General features: G+C 43.8%; 1 protein-coding gene across 1 annotated transcript; it reads right to left on the reverse strand.

Moving 5' to 3' along the window:
- Positions 1–946: 946 nt before the first annotated feature.
- SRP72 (signal recognition particle 72) lies at positions 947–23237 on the reverse strand. The gene is made up of 19 exons (XM_083419955.1): positions 22914–23237; positions 21320–21440; positions 19947–20070; positions 18407–18550; positions 16566–16677; positions 15470–15501; positions 14576–14700; positions 14419–14476; positions 14137–14268; positions 13855–13983; positions 13167–13239; positions 11944–12008; positions 10027–10122; positions 8073–8176; positions 6982–7059; positions 5832–5969; positions 5573–5610; positions 3877–4036; positions 947–1231 (listed from the first exon to the last, which is right to left on the reverse strand). Exons 1-19 carry the CDS (start codon positions 23146–23148, stop codon positions 1051–1053), a joined length of 2145 nt encoding a protein of 714 aa, XP_083276081.1. The 5' UTR covers positions 23149–23237; the 3' UTR covers positions 947–1050.
- Between the last annotated feature and the right edge of the window lie 1773 nt (positions 23238–25010).

Below are 25010 nucleotides of genomic sequence, written 5' to 3' on the forward strand. Positions count from 1 at the left end.
AAGTATTTATGCATTGCTTTTCTGCCCACAAGGGTCTCCAAGGCAACATAGAGCAAGTACAAACAATACATATCAAAAACACAAATTAAAAGCAGCAGAGGACTATCATTAAAACAAAACCACAGAACTATAAATGCATCAAAAAGCCAGGCAGAACAAAACAAGTTTTTACAGCCCACCTTAAAAAATAGGCAAGACTGGGCCAAGCTGACCTCCCAGGGGAGGAATTCCACAATGCTACAGAAAAGACCCCACCCAAGGTATCCACCAAACTAGCATCTCTCCATGATGGTACATACAACAGGGCCTCTGATGAGGGCAATAATTTTTGGACCTGCTCATACAGGAGGAAGAGATATCCTGGCCACAAAGAATTTAGAGCTTTATAGGTAAGAACCAGCACCCTGAATTGTTCTTGAAAACAAACAAGTGTAGTTGGTGTAAGACTAGTTTTGTGGTTCCATAAAGTGCACACTTGATGACAGTTTTGCACCAGCTGCAATTTCTGATCACCCTTCAGTGATGGCCTCATGTAGGACAACCCATGTAAGATGAGAAAACCGTTTCCTTAAAGCCTGGAATGAACAGACAATGCCACCATGCATAGATATTGTTATGAGTACAGTGGTGCCTCGCAAGACGAAATTAATTCGTTCTGCGAGTTCTTTCATCTTGTGAATTTTTTCGTCTTGTGAAGCACCACTGTGCATTGACAGTTTCTCAAAGGAATGCATTGGCGGTTTTTAAAAAAAGGCGCAAGACGTTTTCGTCTTGCGAAGCAAGCCCATAGGGAAATCCATCTTGCGAAGCAACTCAGAAAACGAAAAACTCTTTCGTCTTGCGAGTTTTTCGTCTTGCGAGGTACCACTGTAATAATATCTCCAATATCACTACGGAGAACAAATATATATATTCAAAAGGAGAACAAAAGGACACATATCCACCCTGCTTTTTGTTTGACCTTTATTCTGCTCTTGGCATTCGCAATTGGGAAAAAAGAAAATAAAAGGAAGACAGGCAATTTCAATTCTAACAGCCTGCTTGCCATGATCACCAGCCTCCTTTCCCTCCTTTCTTCTTCTTCTGCTGCTGTTTCTTCTTTGTGGCAGCTGCGCCAACGGGCTTTTGATGCCTTGGCGGTATCATGTTGCTTGTTGATCCAGAGGGAACTGCCGTTACGGTGCCAGGCCTTGGGGATGTGGGTGGACTGCTTGCAGTCTTGCTAGCATCCCTGTAGACAAGGAAGAGACAAATGGGATTATTATCACACAGAGCTGAGATGTACAGTATATCTTCTGTCCTGCTGTCAGCAGCAAAAACAAAACAAGCAGGTTAAACCTCACGTACATGTCATATATTACTGCTTGCAGTGAAGAATTCATTCCTTTACATAAGAGAAGAACACTGCTTAGAAATTCCAGCTCCCTCCCCTTTTTTTTATACAATAAGCTGTGGGCAGAATTGAGCCACTGCTAGCTAGTACAGTTGTACCTTGGATCCTGAATGCCTTGGTACTCAGACATTTTGGCCCACGGACGCTGCAAACCCGGACGTGAGTGTTCTGGTTTGCAAACGTTCTTTGGAACCCAAACATCCGACAGGGCTTCCGATTGGCTGCAGGAGTTTCCTGCAGCCAATCAGAAGCCATGCTTTGGTTTCCGAACGTTCTGCAAGTCGAACGGACTTCCGGAACGGATTCTGTTCGACTTCCAAGGTACGACTGTATACTGCAGGTGCTACAATATATACATCGGCATGCCCTTCATTTATAACGGTTTGGGATAATTTTTTTATTCTTGGAGAACATGTGGCTGGGGGTGGGGTGTCACTTTCTTCTAGGAGCTGGATGCTTTCCCTCTAGGATGCCCGCATACAGACACATTCAAGTAAAATCCTGATTCCTGTAGGACTGCCAAGAGAGATTGAGATCTTCAGTCACCAAATGAGTTCCTAAGTTCCAGCCCTTCAGATGACTTGAGCAAAGCAGACAACTCTATTGCCTTCGTCTCTTCATCTTTCCCAGGCCCACAAAGCCTGCTCATCTTCCTGCACTCTTTCATCCTCCTATAGGATGACTGCCTCTCTCCATATGAACCGACCCAGATACAGTGGTACCTCTGGTTACGAACTTAATTTGTTCCGGAGGTCCGTTCTTAACATGAAACCATTCATGTTTCATGAATGGAACTGAGAGCCAGTGTGGTGTAGTGGTTGAGAGCGGTAGTCTTGTAATCTGGGGAACCGGGTTCGCATCTCCTCTCCTCCACATGCAGCTGCTGGGTGACCTTGGTTTAGTCACACTTCCTTGAAGTCTCTCAGCCCCACTCACCTCACAGAGTGTTTGTTGTGGGGGAGGAAGGGAAAGGAGAAAGTTAGCCGCTTTGAGACTCCTGAAGGGGAGTGAAAGGCGGGATATCAAATCCAAACTCCTCCTCCTCTTCTTCTTCTTCTTCTTCTTCTTCTTCTTCTTCTTCTTCTTCTTAACCTGAGGTACCACTTTAGCTAATGGGGCCTCCCGCTGCCTGGTGATTTCTGTTCTCATCCTGGGGCAAAGTTCTTAACCCAAGGTACTACTTCCAGGTTAGCGGAGCTTGTAACCCGAGGTGTTTGTAACCCGAGGTACCACTGTACTGCTATCATCATTTGAGGCCCTTCTTTGTGTGCCTCCTCCATGAGGTCTGGAGGGTGGCAACATGAGAATGGGCCTTTTCAGCAGTGCCTGTTTGTGGAGTGCTCTCCCCAAGGAAGTTCATCTGGCGTCCTCATTATACACATTTAGGTACCAGGCGAAAACGTTCCTCTTCAACCAGGCCTTTGGCTGCTTATCATCCTATATCCTTTTAAATGTGTGGGGGGGGGGATATTGTTTTGTTCTGTTCTTGTTTTTATTATGAATTTTGTGGTTTTATCTTGTGTTTTTATGCTGGGAACCACCCTGAGAGCTACAAAATTTAAAAATAGTAATTTTAAACCCCCCGCATCGTGTATCAGTGCCAGTTCCAAAAAGCCAGTTCTTTAAGCCTTTTGTGAATGGCAACTGCAGAAAGAGGGCAGGGATGTCCACTTCTCCACTCCATTACTGTGACTCTCATTCTCTACCTACTCCTGGAGATTGTGTGCAATAGTGATCTTCCTTTCAAGGGCCACTAATCCCATCACCTCCTGGCAAATAGAAGGGGAAGAAATGGAGGCAGTGAGAGATTTTACTTTCTTGGGCTCCACGATCACTGCAGATGGTGACAGCAGTCACGAAATTAAAAGACGCCTGCTTCTTGGGAGAAAAGCAATGACAAACCTAGACAGCATCTTAAAAAGCAGAGACATCACCTTGCCAACAAAGGTCCGTATAGTTAAAGCTATGGTTTTCCCAGTAGTGATGTATGGAAGTGAGAGCTGGACCATAAAGAAGGCTGATCACCAAAGAATCGATGCTTTTGAATTATGGTGCTGGAGGAGACTCTTGAGAGTCCCATGGACTGCAAGAAGATCAAACCCATTCATTGTTAAGGAAATCAGCCCTGGGTGCTCACTGGAAGGACAGATCGTGAAGCTGAGGCTCCAAGACTTTGGCCACTTCATGAGAAGAGAAGACTCCCTGGAAAAGACCCTGATATTGGGAAAGATGGAGGGCACAAGGAGAAGGGGACGACAGAGGACGAGATGGTTGGATAGTGTTCTGGAAGCTACCAGCATGAGTTTGACCAAACTGCGGGAGGCAGTGGAAGACAGGAGTGCCTGGCGTGCTCTGGTCCATGGGGACACGAAGAGTTGGACACAACTAAACAACAACAAATCTCTCTTTGATTATGATACTTGCCCTGGGACACTGAGAGGGCTCTAGAATCAAGTCTCGCAAGGCTGGGTCCTGTTACTCACAATTCAGAAGAAGCTGCTGTTGTTGCTCCTTGGGTTCCTTTCCCAATCTGGTCCTTCTTCTTGCCCTTCTTCCGCCCGCGATAATAGGAGCGCTCCCGCATTGGAAGCCAGCGCTCAGGGTCAGGAGCAACTTTAGGGTCATAGTTCTTTGGCAGTTTTCCTAAGGAGTAGGTTAAAAAAAAAGAATATTCCTGAATACTAAGGAGTATTCAGCATGGGAGACTCGTCATGATTTAAGAACAGCTGCACTGCAGGTAAACGCCTTATCAGCCAAAGCTGTACAGCACTTCCATGGTCGGAGACAGAGAACGCTCTCATTGTGTGCAAACCACAAATACCTTTATGCTGACATGTTTTAGCTTTTCCTTGCAACAACAAAAATGGGGTTGTTGCAATTAGCAAGCTATGCCTAGACTTTAAATACTGTGGAGAACCCACTTCATGTAATAGCATGGAGACCTAATCAAAAGGTTTGTGTTAGAAAAGCACTCTTAGATCAATCCCCAAAATATCCATCTATTTTTGTCTCTGACAGTGGCCTGCAAAATGCGTGCAGAAAATGAAGGCAACAGCATATCCCTGCTTTTAATCCCTGCAACTGGTATTGAGAAGTATGAAGTTCAGGACGCTACCATTAATGTTGCACAATTGCTGCAATTTCCTGACTTTGGCTGAAAGTCAACTTAATTTGAACTTAGCTTCCTGAGTCGTTTTTTAAAACTTCCACCCTAGTACAGCAGTGTTTAGATGAGGAACATGTACCTCTGCAGATGCTGTTGCACTCCCAACTCCTATCTGCCCTAGGCAGCACTGCTAATGGGCAGAGATACCTAACAATTGATAAATATTTAACTTTAATAAATAAAGTATGTATTTAAAATATTTTAATAAATAACAGACGCATAAGAAACTGACTTATACCGAGCTAGTCCCTTGGTGTGTTGAACCAAAGGTGGACTGTTCCAGAAGCTCTGCTAATGCCATCTTGGTAGTCAAGGTAACGCCAAAATTAATTGGTAGTTGTTGTAGCAATGAGTACATATATTCACTTGCTTTGACATAGGCTAGTTGGTTTGCTTTGATGCTATCCTTATCTTTGGGGTGGGGTGCTGGGCTCTAAGCCCAGAAAGGGGAATCTTATCTGAGAGATTTGGGTATTTGCCACCTATGCCTTTATCTGGTCAGGTGGAGTGGTGGAAAGTCCTGGCCAAAGTGCCTTTTGCTGCTTTGTGTATAAAGAATGAATGAATGTTTGCTTGGGCGTGGACAAGACATCTCCTTGCTGCAGTGCTCATCCCTCGTCTGCAAAGGCTGGGAGACCCAGCAGGCTGATCTGCTGTAAGTCTACACCTTTCTTTTAATAAAGCACTAGAAATGATCACTCTGGTGTTTTGACATCCTTCTTTGGTATCCCTGCACCCAACCACTCACTCCCACAAGTCCTCCTTTGGGCCTGGGGTTCAGAACAATTGGTCCATCTAGTTCATTACCGTCTACGCTGGCTAGCAGCTGATTTTAAGGTCTCCAAAATAAGTCCTTCCCAGACCTACTTGGAGACACTGGGGATTGAACCTTCTGGGAGACTAAGTCCAACAACATCTGGAAGGTCATAGGTTCTCGACTCCTGGCTTAGATAGTTTTAGCCAACTTCTCCAGAACTCCAAACAGCTATACAGCCATTGCTAACAACACTCACCCTTCTTTTTCTTCTTCTTCTTCTTGACGTCACCTTGGCTGGAAAAAAAACAACAGCACATGAACACACATCAGCCTGCTTGAGATGCAGCAGAAAGAAGAGTTAATGGATGCCAAGGGGAGCATATCTAATGTACAGGAGAAAGAAATAGGGCAAGCTTGTAGCTGGAAGACAGAAAACTTATTTTGGTCACTGAGCTGGACTTCTTCATATTAACACTGACTCAGGATGTCAAGGATTACTTAAAAAGCTTCTTTACCCTTGTTCTTTCAGCTGGTTCTCAACCGCGGGTTTCCCTCCTTTCTTCCGAATGTATGTAGCCCCATGCGAGTTTTCAAGAGCATCCACATCTACTTTCAGAGACATGGTGTCCGAAGAAGGCAAGTGTTTGCTAAGTCTATTGTGAAGGAGGGGTTAAGGAATATCAATATGAACACATTAAGCAAGTAAGAGAGAAAATCATTCTCAGGATCTCAAAGGCAGTTTAGTGGGTACAATAACGACAGAGAGAAACTAAGCTAGGAGACTGGGAAGAATTCTCTGTTGTATAGGAAGGGGACATTATATAATGGGGGTAACAAATTTCTTTTTTACTTTCTGGTGACCATGAGAGGCTGAGCTTCTAAAAGAAACAGAGGTGCTTGGCATTTGGGGATCAAAACAGTAGAATAGTGTTTTTGTACCTCTGTTTGATGAAAACATGGAGTTAAAAGGAAAGACTACCAACCCAGCCTGGACCATAAAGAATGCTGATCGCCGAAGAATTGATGCTTTTGAATTATGGTGCTGGAGGAGACTCTTGAGAGTCCCATGGACTGCAAGAAGATCAAACCTCTCCATTCTGAAGGAAATCAGCCCTGAGTGCTCACTTGAAGGACAGTTCCTGAAGCTGAGACTCCAATACTTTGGCCACCTCATGAGAAGAGAAGACTCTCTGGAAAAGACCCTGATGTTGGGAAAGATGCAGGGCACAAGGAGAAGGGGACAGCAGAGTACGAGATGGTTAGATAGTGTTCTCGAAGCTACCAGCATGAGTTTGACCAAACTGCGGGAGGCAGTGGAAGACAGGAGTGCCTGGCGTGCTCTGGTCCATGGAGTCATGAAGAGTCGGACACGACTAAACAACAACAACACCAACCCAGCTGTACCTGAACTTCCTAGTTGGATGTGTGTGTTGTATGCACCCTATGAGACAACAGTGAGGTTCAAAGGCCAGTGAGATGTGAAAGTCTTAGAACATGCACAGGGGAATTCCAGAAGACACAGGATTTCTTTAGCAGAGAACATGGCATCATACTCCAAAAGCTGGAAACTTTGAAAAGCATCACTGCAGCAATTACTCTGGTATAAGGAAGTGGTCAAAGAATACCTCCTAGTCTCACCTTCCTCAGCCACACAAGGAAGGATACACTTTAGCTTTCTCACCATCCACCAGGGAGTATGCAGAAATGAGCTGGGCCAGGGTATGGACATCATCTGGATTTTGCCTACAAAAGTAAAGAAGTGCGAGAGTTTTAGCCTGTTCTAAAGAGAGCAGTCAGCCCAGCGTTGCACACCACAGGAAGGACCTCTCATATAAGCAGGCAAATGAAGCACCCTGCCTCCACCTTCCATAGGAGCCACAAACAATATTTTCAAGGTGCACACTGGCTCAGGTAAAGCTGCATCTTAGAGATGGGTGGCAGGAGTAGGGAAAGGGACCAAAAGAGAATCTAATGATTGAAGAGGTTGCTCACTCTGTGGATGTTCCAGCAGCTCATTGGGGCAACACCCATTCGCTTCAATAGCTTGCCAAAAACCAGGTGTGCCCACATATATAGGGGATTGCAGGGTGAAAAATGTGTGTCCAAAGCACAGGTAGAGACACCACAACTTTCCCCTCTTCTCTCACGCAGCCCCCACTGCACAGTCTCCAGAGGGACCCACTGAAGCAGATTTTGGGGGCATGTGGGGAGAGGAGAGGAATAATAATAATAATAATTTATTACTTACACCCCGCCCATCTGGCTGGGTTTCCCCAGCCACTCTAGGCGGCTTCCAACAGATTAAAAATACATTAAAACACCAGTCATTAAAAACTTCCCGAAACAGGGCTGCCTTCAGCTGCCTTCTTAACGTCAGATAGTTATTTATTCCTTTGACAACTGATGGGAGGGCATACCACAGGGTGGCAGCCACTACCAAGAAGGCCTGGTTCCCTGTAACTTTGCTTCTCGCAGTGAGGGAAACGCCAGGAGGCCCTCAGCACTGGACCTCAGTGTCCGGGCTGAACGATGGGGGTGGAGATGCTCCTTCAGGTATACTGGAAAGGTAAGTCCCACTGCAGAAGTGGGATGCTGTTCATGTAACACTGGGCACAACCCATTTTTAATATGCCTTATCTCATTTGCTGCACAAATACATTTTTAACACTACTGAAGTAACTGCCAACTTCTGTTTCAAAAGGTAGTAAAACCTTTTGCAGTAAAACCCACTTAGTAGCTCTCAGGAAGGGACTTACTTCCACAGCTCCTCTAGATCGCTGATGGCTTCCTTCTTCCGTCCGTGTTTTAGCTTGAAGTTGACAGCTTCCCTAATTAACGACAAATGAACTGGAGACTTTGGCTGGGGGTGAAAAAAGGTTTGCTTAAAGTTAAGTTTGAAAACAACTAAAACAATGACATGAGTGATCACTCTCTTTTTTAACCCACTGAAGAGACCGATTCACACTTGGAGGCATGAGAGTTTAGGGGACTCCTAAGAGCAGCGGTTGTAGGTAACAAAGGTGTATCATTTGTACAAGAAATCCCCCCTGTGCACCCTCAAATCTGTTCTGGGTTCCTCCTCCACCCTCCATATCAGATGGGGACAGACAGAAGGGCAAGAAGTTCCACTGAGCCATTGGAAGTCCTTGTGTGAACAGGACAACTTTGATGGGATACAACTGCAATGGTGTATTTGTCTGTTATGAGCTGCAAGACTGCAATCACACTATCAAGCTCAGAATACTGACTTTCAACAGCTGTGGAATTATAGCTACTCCAATGCGTAACCGAGTCTTCCCACAAAATACGGATAAAATCAGGAAAATTCTACAGAACAATTTTTCTGCAGACTTCCAAACAGCTGAGGCACAGCACACTTCCCCTCAATTAAACCTGAGGGCACATTTCACCTTGTGCACACAAAGAGGTCTAATAATAATAATAATAAATTTTATTTATATCCCACTCTCCCCAGCCAAAGCCGGGCTCAGGGCTGCTAACAACACTAAAATAGTGCAACATTATAAAAACATTATAAAAATTAATTAAAATCAAAATTGATGGCAACCATAAACTAAAGTTTTGTAAAGATTGCCAAAGGAGGAAGTCAGGCTGTGCCCTGACCAAAGGCCTGGTGGAACAGCTCTGTCTTGCAGGGCCCTTGTCTCTTGTGACAGAGCGTTCCACCAGGTTGGAGCCGCAGCCGAAAAAGCCCTGGCTCTAGTTGAGGCCAGCCTAACCTCTCTGTGGCCTGGGACCTTCAAGATGTTTTTATTTGAAGACCGTAAGTTCCTCTGTGGGGCATACCAGGAGAGGCGGTCCCGTAGGTACGAGGGTCCTAGGCCGTATAGGGCTTTGAAGGTTAAAACCAGCACCTTAAACCTGATCCTGTACTCCACCGGGAGCCAGTGCAGCTGGTATAGCACCGGATGAATGTGATCTCGCAGCGAAGACCCCGTAAGGAGTCTCGCTGCGGCATTCTGCACCCGCTGGAGTTTCTGGGTCAGTCTCAAGGGCAGCTTCACGTAGAGCGAGTTACAATAATCCAGTTAGAGCACTTAGAGCAGGAGCTGCTAACCTTTTGGAGCCTTGAGCATATTTTCAAACCGAGAAGCTGCCACAGGCACCATATGTACAATGCATCTGTTCTAATGGCTGCAACAGAATTCCTCTTCCAATTCTGATTTCAGAGGAGGGGAGGGCACTACAGGTGCCAGGGAAGGCCACTGCTTGACTTAAGCAAATCTTGACTTGTGAATGTGAGAGCTACCCCACACTAGGGGATCTCTCCTGAATTTTTGCGATCCATCTCTTTCAGGTCAGTTAATTCCATGGACTCTGCATCAGAAGTTTTTGGATGATCCAAATGACATCTCCTGACAGATAAACTGGAGAACTGCTCCAGTGAAGGAGACAAGAACAGAACAGGCAATCATGCAGAGAGGCAACAGGCAGCCTCTCCACTGCAGTTGAGATTTGGGGCTCATGGGAAACTTGAATTATTTAATTTATTACTTGCAGCACAGTACCAGTTACAAACCATTTACGAATACAACTGGCTAGCAAATTCAGATAATAAATGTCTTTTTACATTATAAAGAGCTGTGATGTACTGATCATATTTCTACTATTTTATCAGGGATGTAATGCAAGTTGAACACAAAATACTGAGCAGCTTATCTGTTGGCATCTCATCGGACTAATACTTGCCTGAAATTCTTGATACCATTCAATTGCTTGAGCCAAGACCTCTATAGCACTATCAATATCTTCTTCATGGCTATACATTGTCACTAATGCAGATACCTGTAACAGTTTAGAACACAACATTAAAGTCAGAAATATTTTTAGCGAGCAATAAGTACTGGAATGTATGCCAGGGCCACATTTTTTATAAATTATAAATGTAGCTTTATTAATTCATTAAGTAGAATACTGTCACCACATGAAAGCGCACACACACTGAAGCAATATTTACTTCTCTTTTACTACATTTCTTTAAAAGTAGTGGAGTCAAGTGACAGCACTCAAGGGATAAAGCAGCCTTGGCTTAATATGACAAGAAAGAGTGCGAGTTTTCTTAAGTAAGAATCAACCTTGCTGTTATGTGCTTTGCTCTCTCCAACACATGGCATCTACACAGCACTTTTTCAAAGTGCCCAAGCATTTCACTTACATTTTGTTAATATTCCTTATAGCCACCATGCAGTTCGAAAGCACGTCAAAGTGCAAGTAGATAAATAGGTACCACTCTGGCGGGAAGGTAAACGGCGTTTCCATGCGCTGCTCTGGTTCGCCAGAAGCGGCTTAGTCATGCTGGCCACATGATCTGGAAGCTGTACGCCGGCTACCTCGGCCAGTAAAGCGAGATGAGCGCCGCAACCCCAGAGTCGGCCACGACTGGACCTAATGGTCAGGGGTCCCTTTACCTTTAAGGTAAGCTATATCAAAACTTTCTGCACTGCTTGCTCCCATATTAGGAGAACCTTGATTAAGATGCATGTTGGAGGCATTGTTTTGCAGTGCCATCTTAGAAAATTTCGTGAGCAAACGAGAGACAGGGCCTTTTTGATGATAGTGCTGCAGCTCTGAAATATTCTCCCAAATGAAATTATTTCACCCAAAACTGAATGAACTTTTATTCTGGCAGGCTTTTAATGTGTAACACCCTAATTTACTATTTGTTACTGCTTTTAGAAATTGGCTATTAGTTGTACTTTTGCTCAATTGCATTGAGTAGTTTTGTGTTGTATGCTTCTTTTAGCAGAAAGCAGGATTTAAATATTGTCATTCCCATATTGGAAGAGCACGAAAAGCCTGAAATATTCACACAACTTAGAAATTAAGCAAGTCATGGAAACTATTTATATAAGACCATAACATATGTGATATCTTGGCGCAAAATTTTGGATATTTACAAGCTTGTTTCAGGGCCAAGTTCACAATTGCTGCTAGATTAGTAGCCAAAGATTCATGTTGTTGAGTTACACACCTCTAGCAACAGGAGGCAGAAGAGATCAAGATGTCTGTTATTGCTAAGTCCTGTGGACCAAACACATTACTGATCAAGAGTCCAAACAGAACTTACGCATACAAAATAAAGAGGCAAATGAGCGACTTGTAGTCCAGCCATGATGGGACTTGTCAACCTGGGAAGGCAGCCCATCCAGGAGAACGAAAGCTCTAATCCTAAACCTCCACTGCCTTGTAGGATGTCTTCAGGAGAAGAAAAGGCCAAGGAGTAAACCCTACACAAATCCAGCGTGGAGTCCCTAAAATGGTTGGGTGGTGCCTTGTATACCTCCTTCCAGCAACTCCTGTAGCAACGATGACGCCAAACATATTGCTCTGCTTTCCTTTGAACCATATCAGCGAGGCCGAGAGTGGTGTCTTGTAATCTGGGCAGCCCAGGACCTCCAAAAACACTGCCCTGGCTTGTGCCCTGGGGAGGTCACTTCGGTGCTGCTAACACAGTGGTTTGACTCCCCACCCACAAACGCTCCATTGTCTCTTGAGGCAGACAGATGTCAAAAAGAAAAAGTAGTCTAACACTAGAATATGACACTGGGGGTGGTGTCAATAGGATGCATAAAACTCTGTGTGTGTTTAGATTTAGCTGCAACCTACCATGCCTGGTTTGTGCCTCAACTCTTCTATAGACCTCAGGATGATACATGCTTTCGTGACACTGCCTTTGAGAGAGAGAGAGAGAAAGGGGAAGGGAAGGAGAACAGAAAGTGTGGTTATTGGCAATTGGCTCCAGTCCTCTGGACATCTGTTCTACCATCAAGCAACTCTCTTTTTATTAGACAGATAAAAAGGAGCGATTATAGAAACCATCAATCAGGGCTGCATGCTTGCCACGATTCTGCAGAAGCCAGCTTCATGAGAAACTCAGCCTTTTATTTAAAGAGCGAAAGGTGCTAGCCCTTATGACTGCAAAAAATACGCATGAAAACATGTGGGGGGAAACTGAAGTATCAAAAGCTAAAGGAATGTTTAAATAAGAATTTCACTGGTCACAGCTGAGAGGGTTCAGGGCTCCATATTTTTCCTAATTAGTAAAACTTGAATTATGCAAAAATGCTATCATCATCATCACTGCTCTGTAAGAAAATCATACAAATTTGTTCAACTTGCAAGCTTTCTAGATGGTGAAGACTTCAGGTATTGCCCCTTCCTGCCTTTAACCTAAGCTCCCCCAGAAGGCAGCCTCCCTTTGACGAAAAAAAATGAGTTAAGAATGAGAGTGCTCATTGTAGTACAGTGGTGCCTCGCAAGACGAAATTAATTCGTTCCGCGAGTTTTTTTCGTTGTACGAGTTTTTTCATCTTGCAAAGCCCCACTGCATTTAAACACTGAGAACGGCGGGGAGGGGCGGGGAGAAGCAGGACAGCTGCCGCAGCCGGTACCTCAGACTCACCCGCGCGTTGTGGCCACCGTGCGACGCGGCTGCTGGAGGGCGGCGGGGCTCAGGAGCGCGACTCCAGGGAGAGAGAGGCGCTGGCGGCAACAGCTCTCTGAGGGGAGCGCGTGAGGGGGGTGGGCAGCGGCACGAGGCACTAACCGTCAGCGGGAAGGTGGGAGGGAGCCGGAGGAGCGGGGAAGCGAGCGTGCGTGCAGTGACCGTCACCATGACACGAGAGGCAGGGCCGTTTCGACTAGCGAAGCAAGCCCTTAGGGAAATCCGTCTTGCGAAGCACCTCAGAAAACGAAAAACTCTTTCGTCTTGCGAGTTTTTCGTCTTCCGAGGCATTCGTCTTGCGGGGTACCACTGTATATGGAAACAGTATGAAACTGTAGCTGAATGCTCAGGAAGATTCTTTCCAAAGGAAGTGAGGCTACAGTACCTTGAGCAACTTTCAACTGTGCCATCGTCAGCTTAATCTCTGCTGCTTTCTCTGGGTGCTGATCGGCAAACTCCTACAGGTCAGAAATGGAAACACAAATCAGGAGGCTTTCAAACAGAATCAGCTTCAGAATTTCCAGAACCTTGCAATGAATAGTTTTTGCACTGTGGAGTCTTAGGTCTCTTGACTCTCCTGTAACAAACTCCGAGTCCCTTGAACAGAAGCTCTTCTATTAGGGGACAGGGATACACAGCAATATGTTAATAAAGGGTCCCATTTGCTATGCCATTACCTAAAATATGCTTAAGTCTAAACCATGATTTGCAGTGCACCTTAGAACTATAGTTTTCAACCAGGCACGTTTATGTACTGCACCTATACCAAGCCACACTTAAGGCAGTTCTCTTGTCTCTCTAAATCTCTCACTGCTTGCAGATCTCAGACAAGCAGACCTCACTAGTGTATTCCCATACCAAACTTTTTGGGAAAAGGCTTAGCTCAACAAGCTAATCCATAGTTTCACTGAATGCTTGGGCTGTTGCAAAAATAACGCTGTCAAATCTAACTATGACTCCCAGTGCCCAGCAGGTTCATGAATTCCCTTCCTCCTCAACCTCATCTAGATGAGCAATGATTCAGAGCTTTGTCATCTCCTGCATATTTCCTCAAGCAGCGAACCACAGCCTACCTGTAGCAGCTCTATTGCCTTGGTATGCTGTTTCTCTCGACACAACTGTGCTGCCTGGATTAGCACAGGGAGGAGATGTTCGGGACTCTGTGACTGTAAACTTGATGCCAGTTTGCGACACTGATCTGCCTAAGGAACAAGAGAAAAAGATTAGCTGGTTGGGAATGCTGATTCTACAGAGAGAAGGCAGGATTTAGAAGTGTAAGCCAACAAACCAAGCTGCTCCCTGCCCTCCTTGATAACAAACCATGCATCAAAGCAATTGAAGTGGCATAACATTACCTGGTTGGTGTACATGGCCAGCAGAGCTTTATTGAATTCTATTGCTTGGAGCTGTTTCTTCGAGAGTTTATGCTCAACACCCTCAGAGTTGGTCAGTTTCACCTTTTTCTTTGAGTCAAAGACGTTTTGGTCCTGTGAAAGACAGCATCCCAAGATGCATCACTCAGTCAACAGGAACATGATGTTTCCCAGGTTGCTTGCTGCAATTAAGACACATCACGCTCCTTTTGTGTGATTTCTTCTGCAAAACATGCTTGAGGAATTACTAGGATAATGCCATACCTTGTTAATGGTAATGATGTTGTTGGCGATGACAGCAAGCAACCCGACATCTGTTGGCCTGCAGAGAACAGAGCATACATGTGCACTTGTAAATATGTCTTCTTTTTTAAAAAGAGGCCAAGACCACCAATGCCACCATTTTACAGGAGTCACTTACTTCAGTTTGATTATCTGATTGTAAAGTTGCAGGGCTTCCTCTGTGTGACCTTGCAGCTGCAAGATATAAGCCATCTGACCGTGAATAATAGCCAGTTCAGCCTCAATGTCTTCTTCGGTAGCATCCTAAAAGGAAACAGTAAAAAAAAAAAAGTTAACACACAACCTTGAAACCTTGCACCGGTTATGTAATATCCACAGATCAATGGATGGAATCCAATGTCAAGTCAGTGGACCCTAACCCCCCAGAGCAGATTTTGTGGGGAGGTATTCCTGGGGTTGCCAGGGAAGGGAAGGGGAGAGAAAGGGTAAATCCAATTTATGCAAGCTGGAATTTAGTATCACCCAAACCTGCAAATATATCTATTGGTAACTAGTACTTACTAGTAACACAGCTAGAGAGCAAGCCCCATTGAACAGAGAAAATATGCATTGGATTGCACTCCTGGTACCATTTTTCTCGTTGGGTGAGTCACGCAAGCATGCAAATCTCATCCATTGAAATCAACAGGACATAAAACTGCCTTACTTTGCCATTATTGTGTTCACTAAGAATACTTTTTAAAATGGCTTCAGTGGATAATGGAAGCTCTGGATATTTAAATTGGTAATATCAGCAATGGCCCTTGCTACAGAATTCACAAAGTTTAATTCTACACTGTTAACACTTCTCGGTGAAGCCATTCATGTGAAAGAGGCACACTGCTATTTAAAGGCACAGAAGTAAAAAGAAAAGTGCTGATGGAGAACACTTTAAATCCAGTGTGATGAAGGAAAGCAGGCAGATAACACATAACCAAGCAGATTTATGCAATTAGCTTACATGCACACATACTGAGAATATTAAAACCTGCCGAGCGGAAAAAGTATTCTCGGTGTAACACTAGTGACTCACCGAATCTTCTGAGAGAGACTGGCGACACAGATCTACAATGAAAGTGTGACAAATTAATTTTGGACATAAGAAGAGCCCTACTGGATCTTACCGAAAGCCCATCCATTCCAGCCCCTTGTTCTCACAGTGGTGAACAAGATGCATACAGGAAGCCTATAGGTAGGAGTGCAGCAGCACTCTTCCTACTCGTGCTGCCCAAAAACTGGTTTTCAGAGTCATATTGCCTCTGACAGTGGAGGTAGCACACATTTTGCCATAGATATGAGCCACCAATCAAGGTTCCACCACTGATTAACACCTGCCTATAGAAACTTCATTTGCATCACAGAAGTGCAAGGATGCCTGATATTCTCTATACAGTGGTATCTCTATTTACGAACGCGATCCGTTTCGGGGTGCCGTTCGCACCCTGAAAAGTCCATAAGTAGAGTGCTGCTATTGCGAGTGTGCGAAAGAGCGCTTCTGCGCATGTGCAAAGCACACAGATCACTTCTGTGCATGCAGCGAGCCTGGAAGTAAACACTTCCGGGTTTACCACGTTCGCAACCTGGAAAGCTGCAACATGAAGCAAACGTAACACGAGGTATGACTGTATTTGACAGCATCCTATAATCATTCTCCGCATATCTTAATTCCTAATCTGCCCTTAATATACTAGATCCTAAGTTTCCAACTGCATGTCGATACATGATACAATTATGGATTTCTTAGTAGTACTATCAATTTAACCATCTTGAGTTCTCCCCACATCTCCCTTCAGTTCAATTTTGTTTGGTCTTTGCTTGTTTTTCCAAGTTGCTGCCGGGGGGGGGGGGGGATTGGGATCTAGCTATTCAAAACTTGATTTTGCTTACCAAAATGAATGCAAATTAGTGCAGGGAGGAAATCCTGTGCAGTCTATAGGAACGACAGGTTACTGGTGGCTGTAAAGGCATTCTTGAAATACATTTGCAGATGCAGAGAATAAATTTAGGGACACAATAATCCCTATTTTCTCAATTTCATTTATTAAAGGATTTAGATCGTGTGATGTCTTTCCACAAAAGCAGCACAACGGGTTACAAGGAAAGGACAAATTAATCTTCTCATTCATTACCTTCTGCTCTTTGTAGGCTTTTCATTGCCTCGTTCAGCCTGGCCTGCCCAACCAAAGAACAAGCAGCATTGTAACTCAGCTCATATGTGGCTTCTTGAAGGCCAAGATCCTCCTGGACAGAGCAAAAATAATGAAGTAAATAAAGGGATCTCGTTCTGAATTACAGTGTGAACCAGTTTGCATGAACACTTTGGGTCAGATGGCTAGACGCAGATCAAAACAATTCTTCCAAAGCATGAAGGGTTCTTAAATTAACATGCAGTAAATTCAAAAGCCACAAGCAGGTGATACATACTAATAGGAAGCTGTATGAACACCCTTCTTTCTAACTATATACGAGGCACAAAAGAATATGCAAGCAAATCATCACACGATTCTAGAAGCCCAAGCTCCTTTCATTAAGCGTTTCTTTCATTCCTTAGCACACATTGGCGGCAAGATGTTGTAGTAGCATAAAGATTCTTTTGCATCTAAACAGATGTTAAGTAAATTACTAAACAAAGGCATACATTTACGGCATCAAACAATAACCACATTAAAAACACAAAAGTAACCACCAGTATACCAATATAAAAAGGCAATCAGAATTTTAAAAACTGTATCTAAGGAAGATTGTAGGAAAATGCGAGTTGTTGTTGTTTTTAACTGCCCACTTAAATATATGCAACCCTGGGTTCAAGCAAGCTTCCTAGGTTGGGGCACTCCATGGTCTTAAGGCTACCACAGATGAGGCCACCCTGTGTTTCTACCTGCTGTATCTGCTCAGGGTGTGTGTGTGTGTGTGTGTGTCTGATGGCACGATGGGGCTGTGGCATGCATCTGACCTCTGGTCAGTCATGTTACTGCTTGCTAGGGACTGCGAGAGGCGGCAGCAGCAGGGAAGTCAATACAGTGCAAATGCACTGCCAGAGCTAATCCAGTGCTCCTGCTGGTGTATTTGCACTGTGCTGACCTTGCACCTTGCCCTCTACCTCCCAGGAAGCAGCAGTGGTACAACCAACCTGGAGTCAAGTGAGCAGCAGCTGGGTTTTTATCCTTCCAGCCTTGAAATAATAATAATAATTTATTATTTATACCCTGCCCATCTGGCTGGGTTTCCCCAGCCACTCTAGGCGGCTTCCAACAGAATATTAAAATACAATAGTCTATTAAACATTAAAAGCTTCCCTAAAGAGGGACTGTCTTCTAAAAGTCAGATGTCTTCTAAAATATTGCAGAATCCACTTTTGTTGTCTATCAGTCCCCACGTTACAGGAATTTAAAAGTGTATGGATGTCCTCAAGTTCCAAATTCCAATTGTCCTCACTTGATTGGGAGAAAAGGCATAAGATCCTAATGCAAGCCATAACTTCCTGGGGAAATCCTCCCCCCCCCCAAAGTAACAGAAATAAACTGTAGTTTGACAAAAGCCTTTTCGGCATCGAGAGAAATAACTGCAGCCACATCAGCTCTTTTACTGTTTGAAGCATCCCCTTTTCCTACCAACCTTAAATTATCTGCTCCCCCTCTTTGGCAAATAATATTAATGTACTACTATGGCCATCACAGTCTGGTTAGCAATGACTCCTATTATTATCTTGCTGACTACAATAATTAAGGTGATTGGCCTATAATTTGGACTAGTTTGGGCCTTACCAGACTTGGAAATAACAGAGATATCAGCTTCATACGCCAATGTTCCAATAAGACACTTCCCTGTATTTTATGGCATTTATGCAGTTCACCTGCAGTTCACTTACAGCAAGAATAGATGAAGGAGGAAGTCCCTCTCTCTCTCTCTCTCTCTCTCTCTCTCTCTCCCTCTCTCACGTACACATACACACTGCCACAAACTTACTTACTGGCACGACTTTCTCCCATGTGCTCTGTGCAGCAATAACTGCAGAGAGGTTCGTTTTCCGTTCCTCTTCATAATCATCTTGTGAGTTGCGTATGAGGTCCCGGTACACAGCTAAACAGTCGTCATAACGTTCTAATCTGTACAGCTGGAAGGGAAAATCTGGATTAGCCGCTCAACAGACCAGAAAACGGTCAAAACGAGGTCTGCAAAATAAAATAGCAACCATAATATCTCAGTAATGTTTATAACTATACCTATAATCCAGGCAGGTATTGGACGGGATTCAACTAGGTTGCTGCATGCACAGAATGTAGTCAGGTCGCAAAATGGGATTTCCTCCTCTTCTTCCTTGCGTCCCCCAAATCTTCATTGGGGGGAACCCCCAGAACAATTTTAGGGGGCACACAGGGGAAATCCCATTGTGTGAGTGGGCCTTGTTCTGCACACGCGTACCCCACTTTACACTACAATGAAATCCACCCCCCCACCCCCCAGTTCTTCTTCTTTTTTGAAAAAAACTTTATTGAAAAAGAATAACCACAAACATGAACAGTGTTATGGAAGAAACACTGAACAAAGACCAAGTCCCATCCATGTCACTAAGCAACAACTTTCTTCAAGAAGAAAGAGTGACTGTATAATAGTTACTAAGGTCATCAATTCTAAACTGTCATCTCTGGTTGTTAAGAAAATCAATGCCAAAAGTTCTAGGCTGAAGAGCAACAACATAGCATGTGCCTATAGACCCAGAGTTGTCATAGGAAACACACTGTTCCTCCAATGCATTTTGTCCATCACAAAATATCCCTCTTGGTAATTCCCAGAACACTGAGAGGCACTTCACAATTGCTGGAATAAATTTCCATGCTAAGCCCAGGCAATTCTAGTTTCTATAAGATGTTTCTCTAAAGCATTTTATCACCCCTTAATCCTCAACCAGGAAGATATTGAAAAGCAAGTAGAATATCAAAATTTTATTCTTTATTATTAATTAATTAACTACTACTACTATTATTATTATTATTATTATTATTATTATTATTATTAGAGTCCAATGGATTTATACATATGCTGTACCCCCATAAGCAAAAAAAAATAAAAATATTATTACCAGCATTATAACCTGCTGGTTTTAAAGATCAGTGATCTTTAGGTGAAGTGAAATACCAGTGAAGAGTCATATTAAATTCTGGACTCATAATGTTGTGCACAATGAAAAATACGTGGCTAAGCTGCATTTTGAATTTTGAAATGTTCTCATTTCATAGGACCATCCACGAGGACAAGAAAGATGGCAAAAAGTAAGGACAGGTCTGCTTAATTAACAAGAACCATTATAATCAGTCTTCATTATTCAACACAGTGTTGGTAGACTGTCAGCATCCATTGCTGCAGGACTGTACTGTGGCTGACCTATTTAGGGGATTGCTAACCTGCCGTAAAAGAGCACACATTTAGATTGAGAAAACTCCTCCACCACAGCACCTGAAGCCTTATATCCAGTTATTAAAAGCAGTAAAAGTTTGCAAGGCAGTAGTTACCACTTGTCCATACAGCTCCTTTAGCTTGTCTGTCTGCTGACTGGCTCCTTGAATGGTCTTCAGAGCATTTTCAATCCTGTTCAGCCTGTATTCACAGTAAGCCTTCTCAAAGGCTATCACATCACTGTAACATATAAGTCGGAAGTGGGATGTGATTTCTCATTATCAACTCTTCAAAAAGCAGTTGTGTTTGCTAAGACTCATTACTGAAGAGTGAATCCTATATACACTGACATTATATTGAACCAAACAACACAAGAAAAGGGAACTAATACTTTAGAAATCATAAAGACATATTTTTGGACATGTGTCAAGTTTGTAATTATGTAAAATAATATGATAAGCTTCAAGAAAGGAGCTAATATTCATGAATTTCTCATTGTCTCAGACTAATATGGCAACAATATTCTAACAAAACAGATATGTTGCAACAGAGAAAAAGCAAAAATAGAATGGCTTCACAATAATAATTTTTATCTGCTTAGCAAGACAAAGAAGTGTGTCTATATTTTGTGCATTGAACACACATTCCTTTTGAACGCCACACTGCTTTTGAAAGTGCTGGCTTACTGACTGATACAATCCTTACTGGATTGATATTTTTCTTGATATCCCATAAACTGCTTTTTTATTAACACTATATTAACATTCTTGCATTGCAGGGGTTGGACCAGAGGGCCCTCGGGTTCCCTTCCAACTCTTCAATTCTATGATTCTATGACTTGTCTTGTAGCTTCTTTTCCCACAATGCAACTAGGAAACCTTTTTTGATACATACAGACACACAGGATTTAGGTCAGCAATTATGCAGCTGCATGCTGGGACATATTAGTGTGCTGCAAAAGACCTTCTAGTGTACCAAGAAACTCATTCAACAATAAAACGCTCTGTGCACCTAAAAGCACACATTCACATTGGAGGCTGCCTGTTGCACCTCTGCATGGTCTCGCCTCTTCCCAATTAGCTTTCACTGGCGGCAGCTAATTCTGTTGTCTCTCTGTATGGGTGTGATATGGTTACTCTAATACAGAAGACTCACCAGTGTTACTCACCCTTAGCAGAGGCTGCAACGTGAATTTGTTGGGGAATTACTGGCCTTCCAATTAGGAAGAATGCTCATTACAGTAATGCACATAGAAACCAAACTGGAGAACTCCTGTAACATCTGGGACTTTTTACCACACACTCAAAATGTATACTTTTTTAGCCTACACTTTGAGAATTAATTGACTAAGAAGAAATAAGATTTTCTTGAAACTGTATTTTTCTTTATTTTGTAAATGCTTCCGTTTGCATATTTTAAAAAACTGAAAGAACTCTTGCACTGTCTGAAAGCCATGTTGTTTGATAAGCAGCTCATATTCAACACTCACCTGGTTAATACTTTGGTATGGGTGTTAATCACACTGAGAGCTTCCTTAAAACTTCCGTTTTGGATAAGGCATACCACTTTGCAGTGAAGAGCAGTTGCATCATCCTTGCTGATCTGCAGTACTAGGAAAAGCAAAAGCAAGGAATTAAACAATGAGGACCCAGGCACTGTTATTTGTACCTTGAAAACAACCAGTTTAGATTATCACAGCACTTTTCCAACTGTGGTCCAGGGAACCAAATTATACCAGTTGGAAGCTTATTAAAGGCTCCTTAGTGAGACGTTTGGTAGGCAAACTTATTATATTCTTCCTTCCTCCTTCCTTGGGAGGTTTTTAAGCAGAGCGTGGATGACCATCTGTCATGGATGCTTTAGCTGAGATCCCTGCCCTGCAGTTGGAATAGATTACCCTTGGGCTCCTTTCCAACTCTACAAGTCTGTGATAATATGGTAGAAAGACAGATTGCTAGGGAAGATCAACAGTGAGAGGGCAATGTGCAGCTGCAGGAGGGAATACTTTGCTGCAAGCCTAAACACACATTCTAGGCATTAAGTCCCACTGAACATAGCAGGATTTATTTCAAAGTGATATGACGGTTTCATAGATTAGCATCCTAACTCAATTCAATATAGCAATTCAAGTCTTTAACTTACAGATGCATAACTGCACAACCCTCTTCCTCTTTACATACGTGGCAGGTTTTTCCCTAGCACATCCCCTGTACAACCAAGTAACAATTCAGCAAGCAAGACTTTCCCAAGCATGCAAGTACAGTGACATGAATGACCACATCATGTATTTCTGCCTGTCACACAACTGTTAAAGCCACAGAGCACTTCGAGGAATAAGTGGCTGCAATCCTAACCTCACTTACCTGGGAGTAAGTCCACTGAATTGAACTGCACTCTTACTAGTACTCAAGTTACAGAACACTTTTAAATATTCAAAACACTTTGCCTGCATTACCTCACTGTGGTCTTTACAAGCAGCCTAGAAACCAGGCCGATATTGTCGTTAACCATTTTTAATGTTTGACATTTCCTTATGTTTTTAAGATGTGATGGAAGCTGCCCAGAGTGGCTGGGGACGCAGTATAAATAATAAAATTATTATTATCATCACCAACATCATTCCCATACTGAAGCGGGGCAACAGCGCTGAAGTTGAAGGACTAGGGGCTTGGCTGGCGCCACCCACGAAAAAGAGTGAGCCAAGCCTTGTCACGCATGAAGAAGAGAGACCTTCTTAACGCAGGATCAGCACAAAGGGGCACAGGAGCACCGCCTGCCGCCGGGTCACATTTAAGTGTTACTGGAGTGGCTAAGCAAATGAGCCACCCCTCAGCCACGAGCAAATCTGAGGCAAGCCGTTCTTCCCGCTCTGCAGGGTTGTTGTGAAGGTTCCAGCGAAGCTAATGCACAGGAAGCGCTTGGGAAAGTGTTTCGAAGCTACCTCCCGCGCAAAGGGAAGGGGGGTTAACTAAGAAAAAGTTGCAGGCTGCCCCCCACCCCGGAAAGAGAGAGAATAAAGGAGGCGACGCCAGGTGCAAAGCCCCGTCCCTCGCCCTGTGCAACTTCCGTCGCCCTCCACTCACTTTTATTGACCGACTTGAGGGCGCGCCCGAAGTCGCCGTTCTGGCCGCAGCGGTTCACTTCGCTCCACAGCGAGGCCACCGAGGCAGCCCCGGCCGCGCCGGCACCACTTCCGCCACCCGCGCCAGCCGCCATCTTGGCAGAGGGAGAGAAGCAGCGGAGGGCGGGGGGAGGGGTATGCAGGATAGGCCAGGGAAAGCGGGGCGCCGACAATGGCCTTTCGACCCGGAAGTGCATCCACGTAGCACCAGAAGCCTTCGTCGTGTACAAAAAAAAAAGCGCACCTCTCTAGGAAAACGGCGAGCCCAATGCGCATGCGTCTCCAGGGCCCACGCGCTAGGGCCTCCCAAGCAGGCTTGCAGCGAAGGCGCATGCGCGAGTTGTTGAGACTGGTTTGGCTCAGAATCATAGAGTTGGCAGGTGTCCCGAGGGTCATCTAGTCCAACCCCCTGCCCACTTATTCCCTACTCGTTTCCTGTCACCTAAATCTGGGAGCTTCTGGGCATAGGCAGAATTCCTTTACCTCAAAATGCCTTTCTCAACCTGTGGGTCCCCAGATGTTGTTGAACTACAACTCCCATCACCCCTAGCTAGCAAGGCCAGAGCTCAGGGATAATGGGAGTTGTAGTCCAACAATATCTGGGGACCCACTGTGTTGCTCAAACTTAGGTTTCCAGCAGTTGTTGAATTAGGCTACATTTTAATATTTTAATGTTACATTATTTTCATGTTGTATTTTACTTTTGTTTTTAAGTTGTAATCATTCATCTTGTTTTTATTATTGCTTGTAAGCCGCTCTGAGCCCGGCCTTGGCTGGGGAGGGCGGGGTATAAATAAAAATTATTATTATTATTATTATTATTATTATTATTATTACAACCCTGACCACTGGTCCTGCTAGCTAAGGTTGATGGGACTTGTCCAACAGCAGCTGGGGACCTAAGTTCATACCCTCCAACATTTCTCCGATGAAAACAGGGACATCCTATTTCATTATCAGTAGTTTTATTATACCCTGCCCATCTGACTGGGATGCCCCAGCCATTCTGGGCAGGTTCAACATATATAAAAACATAATAAAACATTGCTCTTTTATTTAAAAAAACAAAACCCCTTCCCTATACAGGGCTGCTTTCAGATGGCTCGGGGACAGACAACTCCATACCCTCTGGGCGTCCTAAGGAAATCAAATCAGAGACCGGGGTGGCCTTTGTAAATCCGGGACTGTCCCTGGGACACATGGAGGGTCTGTAAAGTTTGAAAAACACTGCTAAGGGTCAATAAAACTCCAGCCTCATCCCCTTTTCCTCTCTCAAACTGAAACTTCAAAGCTGGGCTAATCTTGGCCCTAAACTGCTGCATTTTTCCCTTGGTCCACATGCTTCTTTTCTTGTTATATAGCAATAAGCGAGAAAGGCCAAGATCCTTTCGCCTGCGGCATTGCTGCCCTCCAATCTAGTTTTTCCTGTAATGCTCCACAGCCTCCCAACAATCTGCAGTTAAGTAATACCCTGTCTTATGAATTTGTGATGAACACTGGAGGGGTCCCCAATGGCAGGTAACAAAGATACCAAGTCACAGGAACAAAAATAAAAGTGGCATTGATGTAAACCATTTTTACCCCTTTCCTATGAATGGAAAATCTTGTTCCTCTAGTTTTGGTTTACATAGTGGCACTAGCTTGTATACATTCAGTGACCTTGGCTTGTATTATTTTTAGCTTATTGTATTATCTGTAGTTCATTGGACTATTTTGTACACGTTTACATCAATATCACTTTTACTTTTGCTAAATTGGGTTTCTGCAACTTGTGAATTTGTGGAGGAGACAGAATTTGGAGTGAAGATTTATTTTCTAGATGGGGAGTACACACAGCTCTGTCTATTTGCTCAGCTGATGGCACAAGTCTTAAAGAGAGCCAAGCCATAGATCTATTTGACTGTCTGAGCCAATTTCATCAGACCAACTAACGTCTATATATCAGGACTAGATAATTGGCTTGCTGCTCTCCAGGCATGAAAAACTACTTCACACGTTATAGTGAAGCTGGTTTTCTATCCTGTTATTAAGAGAAGATGCTCATTAAAAAGCCAAAACA

The sequence above is a fragment of the Podarcis tiliguerta genome (genome assembly GCF_965153285.1).
Source record: "Podarcis tiliguerta genome assembly, chromosome: 17".
NCBI classification, from domain to species: domain Eukaryota; kingdom Metazoa; phylum Chordata; class Lepidosauria; order Squamata; family Lacertidae; genus Podarcis; species Podarcis tiliguerta.

Bases quoted from the DNA above. Each gene is read 5' to 3' on its own strand.
- SRP72 (XM_083419955.1), bottom strand. From the start codon at position 23,148: ATGCACTTCCGGGTCGAAAGGCCATTGTCGGCGCCCCGCTTTCCCTGG. The intron at 14,701-15,469 runs GTGAGTCACTAG...GTTTCCTTTTAG, and splicing joins AGTCTCTCTCAGAAGATTCG to GATGCTACCGAAGAAGACAT. The intron at 12,009-13,166 runs GTACTGTAGCCT...TCTCTCTCAAAG, and splicing joins ACAGTTGAAAGTTGCTCAAG to GCAGTGTCACGAAAGCATGT.